Source organism: Thalassophryne amazonica, chromosome 16, assembly GCF_902500255.1.
Source record: "Thalassophryne amazonica chromosome 16, fThaAma1.1, whole genome shotgun sequence".
NCBI lineage: Eukaryota > Metazoa > Chordata > Actinopteri > Batrachoidiformes > Batrachoididae > Thalassophryne > Thalassophryne amazonica.
Window position 1 is genome coordinate 61,810,664 of NC_047118.1, and position 15,596 is coordinate 61,826,259.

At 38.3% G+C, this 15,596-nt stretch overlaps 1 protein-coding gene across 4 annotated transcripts in view; it reads right to left on the reverse strand.

Moving 5' to 3' along the window:
• The window catches only part of LOC117527256 (TOM1-like protein 2), a 77,294-nt gene that overhangs the window by 38,817 nt on the left and 22,881 nt on the right, over positions 1–15,596 (reverse strand). For all 4 annotated transcript variants that reach the window (XM_034189495.1, XM_034189494.1, XM_034189492.1 and 1 more), the window contains exons 6-9: positions 14,052–14,204; positions 13,685–13,801; positions 2,578–2,711; positions 2,144–2,186 (exon numbers count right to left, since the gene is read on the reverse strand). In XM_034189495.1, the coding sequence (XP_034045386.1) occupies positions 2,144–2,186; positions 2,578–2,711; positions 13,685–13,801; positions 14,052–14,204 (447 nt within the window). The remainder of the gene's footprint in view (positions 1–2,143; positions 2,187–2,577; positions 2,712–13,684; positions 13,802–14,051; positions 14,205–15,596) is intronic.

Sequence of the window (15,596 nt, forward strand, 5' to 3'; positions counted from 1 at the left end):
ATAAAACATAAAAAAATACTTCTGCTGCTGGGGGAGAACGAGCATCTCGTCAGTTGCACAGTGATCCAGATCCAGAATCCTGGATCAAGATTAACTTTATATAGGCTTTGAAGGATTACGTCAAAACTACTTCACAGACTCTCACCACATTTTCACTACTTTGCAGATTCTCACCAAAGTTGTACCACAGATAGCTATTAGGGCATGGAAGACTCCACTCAATTTTGGAAGTGATCTGAATTCTCGATCAAGATTCCCTTAAAACAGGCTTTGAAGGATTACGCCAAAACTACTTCACGGATTCTCAGCAAATTCTCATCACGGATACATATTAGGCCATGGAAGACTCCATTAAATTTTGGGGGTAATCTGGATCCAGATACGGATTCTGGATCAAGTTTCATTTTATAGTCTTTGAAGGATTACGTCAAAACTACTTCACGGATTCTCACCAAATTCGCACCACAGATAGATATTAGGACATGGAAGACTCCATTAAATTTTGGAGGTGATCCAGGTCCGGATTGGCGGACGTCAGAAATCTCTGTTTGCTCTTGTTTGCATTTATTTCTGAACAGATATTAAAAGAGTACATAAAATATAGGGTTACCAACAATTTTGTCCACATGTGTATTGATTTGAAACATATTTTGGAACAAGGATTCAGACATTTTAAGCATTCAAACACATTCAATTCAAATATAATAATTAACTCTGGTAACATTTTGTGAGCATGTCCTGATGCTAAATGCCAAGTGAAAGTGGGTATTTTGGCAGTGAGGAATATGTGGCCCTGGCGGAGGTATGCACTCTGAGTGCCTTCTAGTTTCACTTATCCTTATAACATCTAAAGCATTTAGCTCTATGTATACAACATGGTAAAATTCAGTGCAGCAGCTGCTTGGATTGAATGTTCCAGTGGTGTAATACTTGCCTCTGTCAGCTAATCACAACACAGAGAGCCCACAGAAAAATGAAGAGAACGCAAATACATGTAAGCAGTATTAACACACCCCAATATTCTATAGTATGGACAAATTAATCTGCTCCCCTACTCCAATTTCAAAAAGAAGAGGGCACCATTTTGACCATTATACATTAGGGGTGGGAATCTTTCAATATCTCATGGTTCGATTCCAATTCACATGGTCACAACTCGATTTAAAAATTGATTTTGGATTGAAAAATCAGTGTTTGATTCAAATTAATTAATTTGGTACATAGAGCTGGTAATTTCAGGATCTACTCAAGTGTGATGCAGTGTGCTAAGAAAGGTGCTGTGGCAAATGATGCCATGAAAGCAAAGTCTGTCCAAGAATATGTAGTTTTATATTTGAAAAAGGCAATGTAAACAAAGCAAATCCATCAATACAGGTAATGCGCCTGGGGAAACTGGTAGACTTTTTCCACTATGCTGCAGGAGTGCAGGTCTTCTGGATGTACTTATTCTTTGTGCACATTCAGAATCGGCTGGAAGTTTGTTAAAGTGATGCAGTGTGCGCTACCGGCTCATAGTGTTCAACTTCTTTCACCTCCTTGATGACGTGCTAAATGTGCCCAAACATTGAATCCGTTTCCGAAAACTTGACCTTCATTTTGCACACCTTGCATACTGAATTGGTCATGACACTCCTTCTTACCAGAGATGATATAGAATCCAAAGTGCTCTCAAATACTCAATAAAATGACAAGGGTACCCAAATTTATGGATCTGCCTAATTTTGTTTAAATAACTATTGCACACTATCTGTAAATACTAGAAACTTCATTTCACTTCTGAAATATCAGTGTGTTCTTCTGCTATATGATATATTTAACCAACCAATGATTTATAAAGGAACATCATGAAAATTATCAGGGGTGGCCAAACTTTTGCATACAACTGCATGCAGTCAATTTATAGAGCACAAAAAGATTGATTACAGTAGCTGTTGCTGTGCGTATAAAACATCTCATAGTGTGCTTTACTTCAAATAACTACTCCAGGAAATGCAAAAGTGTAAAAGGACTATTTTTGAAATTTAACCAAAAAAAACCCCAAAAACAAATAAAAAAATTCATGAAAATGCACTACAGCAAAACAAACAAGATATAAGAGTTTACATTTGTATTTTGATGTATCGTTCATGTTAATGGAACTTACCCCATTGTTCTGTGTAGCTCTGCTCGATCTATACCGTTCGTACCTGTGAGCAGCAACAAAATTTTTTTTCAACATTTCATCCCATGCAAGGATTTCATCTTCAGAAGTTTCCTGAAAGATGCATCTCATGTTTCCCCAAAATGTATGGGCCCTGCCTCACGATCTATGGCTGCTGCGATAGGCTCCAGCTCCCCCCCACGACCCTTAATTGGAGTAAGCGGTGGAAGATGAGTGCGTGAGTGTTAGCTTACATGTCACATTAGCTCAGAGCCTGTCAACAGCCCAAATGCCAAACAAATGTTTGGTTTCTAAACAAATAAAGTGATGATAAATCAAATAAAGACATTAATATTGGTGTGCATGTTTAACGTCACCCATAAAAAAAAAAAAAAAAAAAAAAAAACTTGCCTTGCACTTAATGTACTGCTATATACCTCTCATATCGGAGAAAAATATTGTTCAGGTCATCATTGACGTGTAGCAGCTCCTCCGTCACTTCCTCGTTGGAGACGCGCGATATCAGCTCCACCACCCTGTGCTGCATGGCCCTGCAGGTCCTGTTCAGCTCCTGCGGAGATTGGCACGCAAACAGATTAATCAACAGATTAAGTGACAAATCAATGGACAGAAGGAGAGTCAGACAGAGAGATCAGCAGACAAATAAAGATGTACAACCCCAATTCCAATGAAGTTGGGACATTGTGTGAAATGTAAATAAAAACAGAATACAATAATTTGCTAATCCTCTTCAACCTATATTCAGTTGAATACACCACAAAGACAAGATATTTAATGTTCAAATTGATAAACTATATTGTTTTTGTGCAATGTTGTTTTTGAAATGGATGCCTGCAACACATTTCAAAAAAGCTGGGACAGTGGCAACATAAGACTGGAAAAGTTGATGAATGCTCAAAGAACACCTGTTTGGAACATTCCACAGGTGAACAGGTTAATTGGAAACAGGTGAGTGTCATGACTGGGTATTTAAGGAGCATCCCCAAAAGGCTTAGCTGTTCACAAGCAAAGATGAGGCAAAGATCACCACTTTGTGAACAACTACATGAAGAAAAAAAAAAGTCCAACAGTTTAAGAACAATGTTTCTCAACATTCAATTGCAAGGAATTTAGGGATTCCATCATCTACAGTTCATAATATAATCAGAAGATTCAGAGAATCTGGAGAACTTTCTCCAAGTAAGCGGCAAGGCCGAAAACCAACACTGAACGCCTGTGACCTTCGATCCCTCAGATGGCACTGCATTAAAAACAGTCATCATTGTGTAAAGGATCTTACCGTGTGGGCTTAGGAACACTTCAGAAAACCATTGTCAGTTAACACAGTTCGTCGCTACATCTACAAGTGCAAGTTAAAACTCTACCATGCAAAGTGAAACCCATACATCAACAACATCCAGAAATGCCGCCGCCTTCTCTGGGCCCAAGCTCATTTGAAATGGACAGATGCAAAGTGAAAATGTGTGCTGTGGTCTCATGAGCCCACATTTCAAATTGGTTTTGGAAATCATGGACGTTGTGTCCTCTGGACAAAAGAGGAAGAAGACCATCCAGATTGTTACCAGCGCAAAGTTCAAAAGCCAGCATCTGTGATGGTATGGGGGTGTGTTAGTGCCCATGGCATGGGCAACTTACACATCTGTGATGGCACCATCAATGCTGAAAAGTACATCCAGGTTTTGGAGCAACACATGCTGCCATCCAAGCAAGGTCTTTTTCAGTGACGTCCCTGCTTATTTCAGCAAGACAATGCCAAGCCACATTCTGCACCTGTTACAACAGCATGGCTTCGAAGTAAAAGAGTGCGGGTACTAGACTGGCCTACCTGCAGTCCAGACCTGTCACCCATTGAAAATGTGTGGCGCATTATGAAGCGCAAAATACGACAACGGAGACCCTGGACTGTTGAACAACTGAAGTCGTACATCAAGCATGAATGAGAAAGAATTCCACCTACAAAGCTTCAACAATTAGTGTCCTCAGTTCCCAAATGGTTGAGTGTTGTTAGAAGGAAAGGTGATGTAACACAGTGGTAAACATACCACTGTCCAAGCTTTTTTGAAACATGTTGCAGGCATCCATTTCAAAATGGGCAAATATTTGCACAAAAACAAAGTTCATCAGTTTTAACGTTAAATATATTGTCTTTGTAGTGTATTCAACTGAATATACACTCAACAAAAATATAAACGCAACACTTTTGGTTTTGCTCCCATTTTGTATGAGATGAACTCAAAGATCTAAAACTTTTTCCACATACACAATATCACCATTTCCCTCAAATATTGTTCACAAACCAGTCTAAATCTGTGATAGTGAGCACTTCTCCTTTGCTGAGATAATCCATCCCACCTCACAGGTGTGCCATATCAAGATGCTGATTAGACACCATGATTAGTGCACAGGTGTGCCTTAGACTGCCCACAATAAAAGGCCACTCTGAAAGGTGCAGTTTTATCACACAGCACAATGCCACAGATGTCACAAGACTTGAGGGAGCGTGCAGTTGGCATGCTGACAGCAGGAATGTCAACCAGAGCTGTTGCTCGTGTATTGAATGTTCATGTCTCTACCATAAGCCATCTCCAAAGGCGTTTCAGAGAATTTGGCAGTACATCCAACCAGCCTCATGTGGTTACCACGTGTAACCACACCAGCCCAGGACCTCCACATCCAGCATGTTCACCTCCAAGATCGTCTGAGACCAGCCACTCGGACAGCTGCTGAAACAATCGGTTTGCATAACCAAAGAATTTCTGCACAAACTGTCAGAAACCATCTCAGGGAAGCTCATCTGCATGCTTGTCCTCATTGGGGTCTCGACCTGACTCCAGTTTGTCGTTGTAACCGACTTGAGTGGGCAAATGCTCACATTCGCTGGCGTTTGGCACGTTGGAGAGGTGTTCTCTTCAACTCTATGCGAAGGAGATGTGTTGCACTGCATGAGGCAAATGGTGGTCACACCAGATACTGACTGGTATCCTCCCCCCCCAATAAAACAAAACTGCACCTTTCAGAGTGGCCTTTTATTGTGTGCAGTCTAAGGCACACCTGTGCACTTATCATGGTGTCTAATCAGCATCTTGGTATGGCACACCTGTGAGGTGGGATGGATTATCTCAGCAAAAGAGAAGTGCTCACTATCACAGATTTAAACTGGTTTGTGAACAATATTTGAGGGAAATGGTGATATTGTGTATGTGGAAAAAGTTTTAGATCTTTGAGTTCATCTCATACAAAATGGGAGCAAAACCAAAAGTGTTGCGTTTATATTTTTGTTGAGTGTAGATTGAAGACGATTCGCACATCATTGTATTCTGTTTTTATTTACATTCTACACAACGTCCCAACTTCATTGGAATTGCGGTTGTACAATCAGGCCTGTATATTGGTGGTCTATGTAAGAGATAAGGATAAGATAAGAGAGACTTTACTGTCATTGTAATAACAACGAAACATCATTGGTGACAACCAGTCAGTAGTAGCAATTATTAAATATGAAAAAGTTGTAAAGCAATATAAATTTGCCACAAGAAAATCACAAACTTTGCAAAGTTTGCATCACAAACTTACCTTGTTTCTACATGAAAACAATAAGATAAAATAATGCAGCTTTGTGGTCCTTGATGTAGAATTCTTTGTCAAATCAGTCAGTCAGATAGGAAGTCAAATTTAAAGTGTAGGTGACATGATATGTGTTTTTGAGTATTTAAGACTAAAATTAAACAGTTTGAAATTTATCCTTTCCTGGTGCGCAGTTACTGAAGAGATAAATATTCAGATTTGGAACTGTGAGTCACTAAAAACCAGGAACTTCTTCGTGAGTCCCGACATCGGAGAAAAAAGATGAAGTGACATCACCGCCAGAACCATTACCTTCATAGTCCCATTAATTTATGGATTTTTTCCAGGCTACTGACAGCCCTGTTTCCACTGAGTGGTTCAGGTCGGTGATGCACGTTTTATATACGTGTCAGAACAGTTAATTCTCGCCAGCAGAATCCTTTTGATTGGCAGGTGGAACATGAGCGTGCACGCATGGTGTCTGTGGCTTCTCTAATCCACATGGAGGCACAACTGAGTATATTGACATTATTTTATTGTTTTGTGGATCATGGGGTAATTTCATCGCATGCAGACAGACGTTATGAGCAGATGGACTGCGAGTCTTTTAACTTGCAGCGCAAAGCGGCCGTGGTGGAACAAGAGGATCCATTCACAGCAGAGACTTGAATCATCAGCCGCAGATGCAATTAACGGATTACACCTGTAGCTGACCGTGCCGATACAGCAGAGACTCGATCCATCATGGACTTTTCTTCAGCCAGGACAATGAATTAAATTATTTTCAGACATTTGCATCATAGAAAAAAAAAAAAAAAAAAAACATCCAAAAACAGCTCAACCTCCACCATGTTTACAATTGATTTGGGCTTGAATCAGCAGGTGCCGTTCCGGTGATGATGTAGCAACAATATGGCCGGAATATGGGCAGAAATAGAGCGCAGGCTTCAGACAGCTGTTTATCCTTCACCTGCGCACTTATCGACTTTTATTGTTCAGGATTTTTTTTTTAAATATCAACATTTAATCATTTTTAGTGATTATTTGTGTACACTTTTTGGTGTCACCTACACTTTAAACTTCTCTGTTAAAACCGCACTAAAATGGTGTAAACAGCTCCAGAAAAAAATGTGACTCCTATGTTTTAAAATTGGAATTCTGTTAAACTAGATTTATGATATGGAAATAATTGTTCAGACTTACCAGGAACACAACCGTGCATTAAAAAAAACATTTCTCTAGGTACATGCAGTAACTTTATTGAATGGAGCATGTTTACAATGCTGGGCATTAAAACCAAATACCTTCAATTCAAGTTTCAGAAACAGACAAAACTAATTTTTCAAAGAAGTTATTGGCTTTATTGTTTTGCCACTGCTCCTGGGAATCTGTCAAGACAAATTCAGGTGGCTGGTATGTTTAATAGTCCCACAGTGAGCATTAACTGAACCAAAAATACAATGGGTTTTCCAAAATAATGTAACATCTTTGATATAATGTAAATTCAGCTGGACAAAAATAAGATGTACACCTATTAATCATTAAGAAACATCATATTTACAGCATCCTTATTGTTTCTAGTTTCCATTGATATATGATGTGGTATGTTCGGGGCAATTACAGCTGGTCCGTCCAGTTTTTCTTCAATGAAGCATAATGCAAAAATACCAAAATTTACCGTACACACAGGTCACCTTGCATTTAGTGGATAAATACATGTTAAAACTTCTGGAAGTACCCAAAACACCTATTGGTTGATCGAAAGAGTTGACAAAAATAACAACTTTTCATTAGATTTTTGGAATTTGATACTGTAGTCCTTTTATTTTGGGCCTATTATTTTCCTGTCCTACAGTGTCCACAACCAATGAACCATTTCCGTCCCACAAAATGTCTGTCCATCCCACATGTAACGGACAAACATTTTGTGGGACATTTTTCCTTTGGTACTGTACATTATTTGTATGGAAAAGGTATCATTTGTATGTATAATTTTTGCATAGTCACAGTGTTTACAACAGATAATTGTGCATTTTTCAAAAATTACATTTACTTTTGCCTGATGACAGATCTCTTAAGGCTCATTGATTTTGTTCTTTTTATGATATTGGAGATAATTTTTCTTCATTCATTGCCAATTTACATAGATAAAGGTGACATTTTTTACTCTAATCAGAATTTGTGAAGATTTGTTATTCACACATATTTAACTTTGGGATACTGAAGGTTTCAGAGATGGAAATCGTGACTTTGGTCCCACAGTGTCCATCCGTCACATGTACAGTTGGGAGCTCAGTCTAATATTATTAGTCATTATAAGTAACCTGTCTTTTAAAGATGAAATTGGTCAGGTACCGATTACATGTTTATGCTTCATTGAATTTAGGGCCCCTCAGATTAATTACTTGCAATATATCACTTTAGAATGAAGCAGCAATGCAAGTGCAGAAACATCAAGTGCAGTTCAATGAGTGCATGATAAGTGCAATCAGTTATACATGCCAATAACTGCTGGTAATCTCATCCACATAAAATCCTTAGAAGATTGCCTTGCATCAGTGAGAAGTTGGATGTCTAGAAACTCCTAATTTTACACTCTGATAAGACTGAAATGATGGTTCTTGGTCCAGTGAGACATCAGCATCAATTTGACCAGTTAACGCTTAGCCTAGGCTCGTGTGTCATACATCACACTGACAAAGTGAGGAACCTTGGGGTAATTTTTGATCCCTCATTGTCCTTTGACCTCCACATTAGAGATATTACAAGGACTGCTTTCTTCCACTGCGAAATATAGCGAATATTCGTTCCATCCTGTCTATGGCTGATGCCGAGACCCTGATCCATGCGTTTATCTCTTCAAGATTGGGCTACTGCAATGTTCTATTTTCTGGTTTACCGCAGTCCAGCATTAGGGGTCTCCAACTGGTTCAAAATGCTGCAGCCAGACTTTTGACACAAAGCAGAAAGTTTGACCACATTACACCCATTTTGGCATCCCTTCACTGGCTTCCTGTCCCAATGAGATCAGATTTTAAGGTTCTGCTACTAGTCTATAAAATTGTTCATGGACTGGCACCTCCCTACCCAGCTGACCTAATTAAACCTTACGTACCAGCCCAGGCTTTGCGTTCTCAGGGTGCAGGACTACTTTGTGTCCCTAGGGTGAATAAGAAGTCTGCGGGTCATAGAGCCTTCTTTTATCGTGCCCCTGTTCTGTGGAATGATCTCCCTGCGTCAATAAAACAGTCAGATTCTGTGGAGACTTTCAAGTCCAGACTTAAGACACACTTACGTATTTTCCCTTTCGTATGGCTAACATACTGGCATAGTATAGTTCTGCGCTTTTTACTCTTAATTCATTTTATTAGGAAACGGAGCGTGCCGCGGCCTCAACTTTACCTAAATTCTGGGTCTTTTAGTAAAGCTTAGGGCTAGTGGACAGCGATCACCTTAGTATTTCCTGTTTTTCTTGTTGTTTAATGCTGGCAAATTATATTTGTTTTGTGAAATGTTCTGTAATTTCTGTAGCATGGCCCAAGCAGAGGGTCACCCCTTTGAGTCTGGTCTGCTTGAGGTTTCTTCCTCAGAGGGAGTTTTCCTTACCACTGCTGCTCTGGGGGTTAGTAAGGTTAGACCTTACTTGTGTGAAGTGCCTTGAGGCAACTCTGTTGTGATTTGGCACTATATAAATGAAAATAAATTGAAACTAAAATCAGTGTCACAGGGTGCAAGTTGTAAACAACATGTTTATTTTGATCGGTGGCTTCAGAATCCTCATTTGGACTGGAAATCTTCAACTGTACAGATATAGTCCTACTCTATAAAGCTTTCTGAGTCACCATGAGTTTCCTGATTTTCCATCAATTCACATTCTTTCAAAAGCTGTTTGTCAAATTCGACTTTTGATAAGTAAAAAATGCATGTGTAAATTATTCTAGGGTGTGCTGAGGTTGGTTTTCAGATGATTCCTTTTTATGCACATCCTGCTATGATTTCCCTTTAGCTTCACATCCCACTCTGATAAATCAAGATGGCTACTACATGCATGGCGGCCATATTGATTTTATTTTCTGCATTATAAATCTTAAAAATGCCCTGTCCTTTCGTTTTCATTTTCTCAGGGTACTAAAACTATGTTAGGGTGGTAAGAATGTTTCATATAGATTTGTGGTATACTCCAATAATCAAGACGTCCCCATGGCAGCCATCTTGATTTTGGTTTCCACTAAATAACTTGTTCATATCTTGTCAATTTGTTTTCATTTCAAGGTATGTTTGGGTGCTTAAAGAGACACTTTACTCATCAATGTTAACCCCTAATATTAAGAGATTATATATTGAAATAGTGACATCTTAAATAAAAATAAGATTTGCAACAGATTATCTTAATTTTTAAAAAAAACTGACCAGCCTTCCATGTGCTACATGTATGAAGTCACAAGTGCTGATTTTGCTCAGCCTGGTGTACATACATGTATAGATACTGCAGTAAAACAACTGAAAATCTTACACTTAAATTATAATGTGACATTAGAAAGTAGCAAATTATAGTTCTTGCTCTTATTTATGAATATTAGTCAAATCATTAGCCTATTTTTGAGATTTTGCAAGGAGTTTTACTGACATTCAACAGTGTGTTAAGAGCACTTGTGATGTCATAGCACAGGCAACTGGAGGAAACTTCATTTGAAAAATTCTCAAAAAAATAAATTCCAATAATTATCAGAAACATCACAGATGTTTTCAGCAGATTCTCGAGAAAAGAAAATATGCTCCTTCCTGCAAAATGTCTTGCAAAGGACATGTTTCAAACACAGTTAGTTTTATTCTTCTATCTTCTGGTTTTATCACAAAAGTAAGAAACTGGCTTAGATTTGAGCTACATAGTGCATACCAGCCTTGATGTTTGTTTTCACAGTTCAATTATGTATTTAAGTTTGTTTGTTGGCAATTTACCCTTAATAAAGTTGTTACTGTAAAATATGTGGTCTATAATTTCACTGATCATTTCTGATGGTCTATATGTCCCACAGTGTCAGCCCATAACATGCACACTGTCCTACAGTGTCTATCCATCACAGATATTTCAATACATTCCATACATAAAACTACACCCCTTCCAGCAAAACCTCTCGCATGATGCTTGGGCACTAGAGAAAGCATGTTTCAAACAGAGTTTTTTTTTTTTGTTCTTTCTTCTGGTTTTGTTTTTACAGCAAGTGAAATAATGGACCTGTTTAAAATAAATAAATAAATAAATAGATAAATAAAAACAAAACACATTGTTTCCCACACTGCTGCATGGTGCAACAATTGGCATCAATGAAACTGTGCAGGAAATTAGCATAGTTCCATACCTATATGGAAACGTGTCTTTTGATCATCTGTGAATAAAAACACTTCTGTGGAGCAGGGATCATTATTTTGGCAAAATATTCCGTTTTTTGGGCCTTTTCATGCAAAAGAGTGACCAGGATTTTATTCAGAGAATAAAGATAGTTTAAAAATATATATATATATTATCAACACCCTAGTGGTCCATACTTTAAAATAAATACATCTTCCACTTGTTTTGAAGAATTTTTTTCCCCACTGTTGCTGTTACATTTTGATGCCCAGCTTGGTGAACATGCTCAATGGTTGAACAGCTTTATCCAATTTGTGGGAGAGCGGCTCTTAAGTAGGTCTGGAAGGGTCTCAGCGCTGCCAGAGTCAGAAAGACCTGCTGAACTGTGTTGAATTTGATGGGCTTTTACACAATGAGTGATAAGAAACAAAACTCACAAGTGGAATCAAAACCTCTTACTTGGATAAAGAACCAGATCCTTGACTCAAGCAAACTGAACTCGAGAACACTAGCTACTGGTTAGATGCAGGAACGTTACAACAGCCAACAGATTTTGCATAAATGTGGCATTTTCGCTGTAAAGTGAAGACAGCACTCCCCATGGTGGCTGCAACTAATTCAGATAGCGCAATTAAGTCATCACTAGCATGTTGCCCGTGGGGATCTGAGGGTCGTAGATTGGGTAGTGTTTACAAAAATAGGCGGCTGACAATTTTCAAGGGTGATAATAAATTATGCAAAGTTTCTATAATGAGTTGGAATGGTGTGTGATTCCAGAATGGTTTTAGAGCCTTAGACAGTTTTTAGAAGAAGAACTCAACCCTTTTATTTCTTGTTAATTACATTTTTTTTTTAATGTTAATTTACTGTCTTAATGTTTTTAGAAATTGTTTAGGTTCTTGTTATCATATACACACTATTATTATTTTATTTTTACTTCTATTTTCTCTCTCGCTCTCATCTGATCAAACCTGAACAAGCGCTGTGACTCTTTAAAATAAAAGCGCCGCTGCTGCATGTCGGTGCAATCATCAGACGCCCTGATCAATCAGGTCTGATCAAATCAGCGGACCTGATCGGAGCAACCACAGCTTTAAAAGTTTAAACAGTCACAGCGCTTCATTCACTGCAGCCTTTACCACAGCCAGACTCAGCAGCATCTGTACACAATGAAAATGATCCAAGACAAAAAATAAAATAAATAAATAAAATAATGTTAAATGACTCTGGTTCTGAACTGCACCACACCGTGCAGTAGAGAACAGCGCGCACTTCCACAGAGGCAGAAAATAGCAGCTATGGCTACATACGTGGCAGTATGCAACTGTAAAACCTCATGATACAGTCCACTCTTTTCCAAGCACAACGATGTGCTCTGCACAGCCGGCAGGAGTGAACTGAAAAAGAATTGGTTTTAAATAGCGGCAAGGTCTACACACGACTGTGCACACACATTAAAAAGCAAACGCACGCAGCTGCAAGCAAATCTACAAACGCAATAAACATGGAAAAAGGCCGAGTACGTGAAATATTAGTCCTATCAACTTTCTGTTTTCGCAGCACTCATCCTTGACTAAAAATACATAAGCATACCAAATGACAAATGTCAGCTCTCCCCAGTTTATCCGCAATCGAAGCCATACACACGCACACACAGGCCACTTGGCTATTATAATATACAACCCCTGGCAAAAATTATGGAATCACCGGCCTCGGAGGATGTTCATTCAGTTGTTTAATTTTGTAGAAAAAAAAAAAAAGCAGATCACAGACATGACACAAAACTAAAGTCATTTCAAATGGCAACTTTCTGGCTTTAAGAAACACTTTAAGAAATCAAGAAAAAAAGATTGTGGCAATCAGTAACGGTTACTTTTTTAGACCAAGCAGAGGAAAAAAATATGGAATCACTCAATTCTGAGGAAAAAATTATGGAATCACCCTGTAAATTTTCATCCCCAAAACTAACACCTGCATCATATATCAGAAAGTAACCGTTACTGACTGCCACAATCTTTTTTTCTTGATTTCGTATAGTGTTTCTTAAAGCCAGAAAGTTGCCATTTGAAATGACTTTAGTTTTGTGTCATGTCTGTGATCTGCTTTTTTTCTACAAAATTAAACAACTGAATGAACATCCTCTGAGGCCAGTGATTCCATAATTTTTGCCAGGGGTTGTAGATGAGAGAAGTTATGCTTTCTGAACAGAATTACAGTATAAAAAAAAATAAATAAAACAAAAATACTCCAATAAAATTATGCAGAAAAATTACTTTCATACAATGTATCAGCTTTTCAGTGGGAATTGTGTGAGAATTTATTTTATAAGTGTAAGGAGTCTGCAACATTTCAGAACATTTAATACTGTCAACACATTTTTGTTAAACATTAAATGTAACCATTAGTCAGTAGCTCATCGACATCTGTGTGTTGTGTATCCTTCGACAAGACATCAAAGGGGGACATCGAAAAACGCATTTATCAAAAGAAGAAACGTATTGTTAATTGCACTAATTCACAAAGCTCTGAAGAGTTTTACAAGAATTTATGAAGTTGTGACATTGCATGTATTTAACATGAGCATTTCAGTGTATTGTTGGGCTTATAACCTGAAGTAGTTCAAGGTCAGATGCCTCTTCTTGGCCAGGGACCATCTCTGTTAGCATCTCTGACATGACTTTGATGTTCCCTCTCACTACGTCGAGCTCACTACGCAGCCGGGCAATCTGGAAGCACACAGATTTCAAAAATCTGATGAATTTCAGGTTTATTCTGTGCTGCCAGTGCAGGAAACACTTTGATGGCATAGATTAAACAGTGATGATACCAAACAAAGAATCACATAATCTGCTTTATTTGATGCAATTCTCAAATTAGCTGTAGAACATGGTTATGTTACTTTGAAGAAACATGAATTTCAATTTATGAGCAACAAGTGCAACACAAAGCTCACAGGCTGTTGTTTATGGCCGTTACCTGTTCAGGCGTCGGTGTGATAGGCCGTTGTAGATTGGGCACATGGGCAATCTGTGAGGCAGAGGTTGGGGCTGCAGCAGGTTTAGGAGGCTTGACAGCAGGTGAGGCAGGGGCTCTGTACGTCAGCATGGCAGGGTCGACCTCCGGTGTACCCTGCGAGTAAAGATCCTAGAAATTATTGCTGTGTAAACATTCAGTACACAGTCAATATACGGTGCATCTGTAAAGTATTCACAGCGCTTTACTTTTTACACATTTTCTGATGTTACAGCCTTATTCCAAAATGTATTAAATTCATTTTTCCCCTCAAAATTTTATACACAATACCTCATAATGACAATGTGAAAAAAGTTTGAGATTGTTGCAAATTTATTAAAAATTACAGCACCACACACAGAGTGCAAACCTCTGCCAACACCACTTTCCAATTTCACAAATTTTTACCTTGGAAAAACTTTTCAAGGTCAAAGTCCTGTTAGAAGTCACAAAATAAAATATAATTTAAAATATAGATCAATGTTAAGAAGAATCAAATATCTGCTAAATCTGTTATAAGGATGAGATGCAGATCAATCAATCAATCAATCAATCAATCAATTTTTTTATATAGCGCCAAATCACAACAAACAGTTGCCCCAAGGCGCTTTATATTGTAAGGCAAGGCCAAACTTGATCAAGATCAAACTTGATCGATTCAATGAGAGTGCCAGTTTGCACCTCATAATCACAAATGAGAGCGACTGAGGCACTTTTGATTGAGATATAATGCAAAAATAGACAACAATGGGCTTTTCAATATTAAATTCAAATGTCCACAAAATCCACAATCCGGATCCTTTGTCAGGTGATAGTGAGTGCCAGTTTGCACCTCACTTTCAAATAGGAGAGTGACTGGGGCATGTTTGTTTAAGATATAATGTAAAATATACATTAAAAGGGCTTTTCAATGTTAAATTTAAATGGTCACAAAATCTGTAATCTGGATCATATCCTGATCAAACTCAGTCAAAGTCAGTCGATAAAGGATACAATCCTGCATAATGTTTGCAAATATGAAATAAATTTGATCTTTTTGACTGAGTAATGAATTTTTGAGAATTCATTCAATGTTAAAGATAGGGATTTTTACAGTTTTTCCTGACTTTGCCCTTTGACCTTGAAAAATTAATCACTTCTTGCCTATTAGGATATGATTTTTCAATTTCATAAAAGATACATGAAAAACTGTGGACTCCAGGCTTTTCACAAACAGCCTTGAGTCCAAATAACATAAGCTCCTCACTGGCGAAGGTAATAAAAAAAAAAGAGAAATCACATAAACAAAGTATGCACAGCGTCTGCCATGAAGCTCAAAACTGAGTTTAGGCGCATTGTGTTTCGACAGCTTCACTGGAGTCCACCTGGGGTAAATTCATTTGATTGGACATGATTTGGAAAGGCACACACCTGTCTACATATAAAGTTCCACAGTTGACACCGGGCGCGATCAGACGCTACAAATTCGCTGGGGTCACGTGGCGATGGACGCGCCTCCGCCCGGTGTGT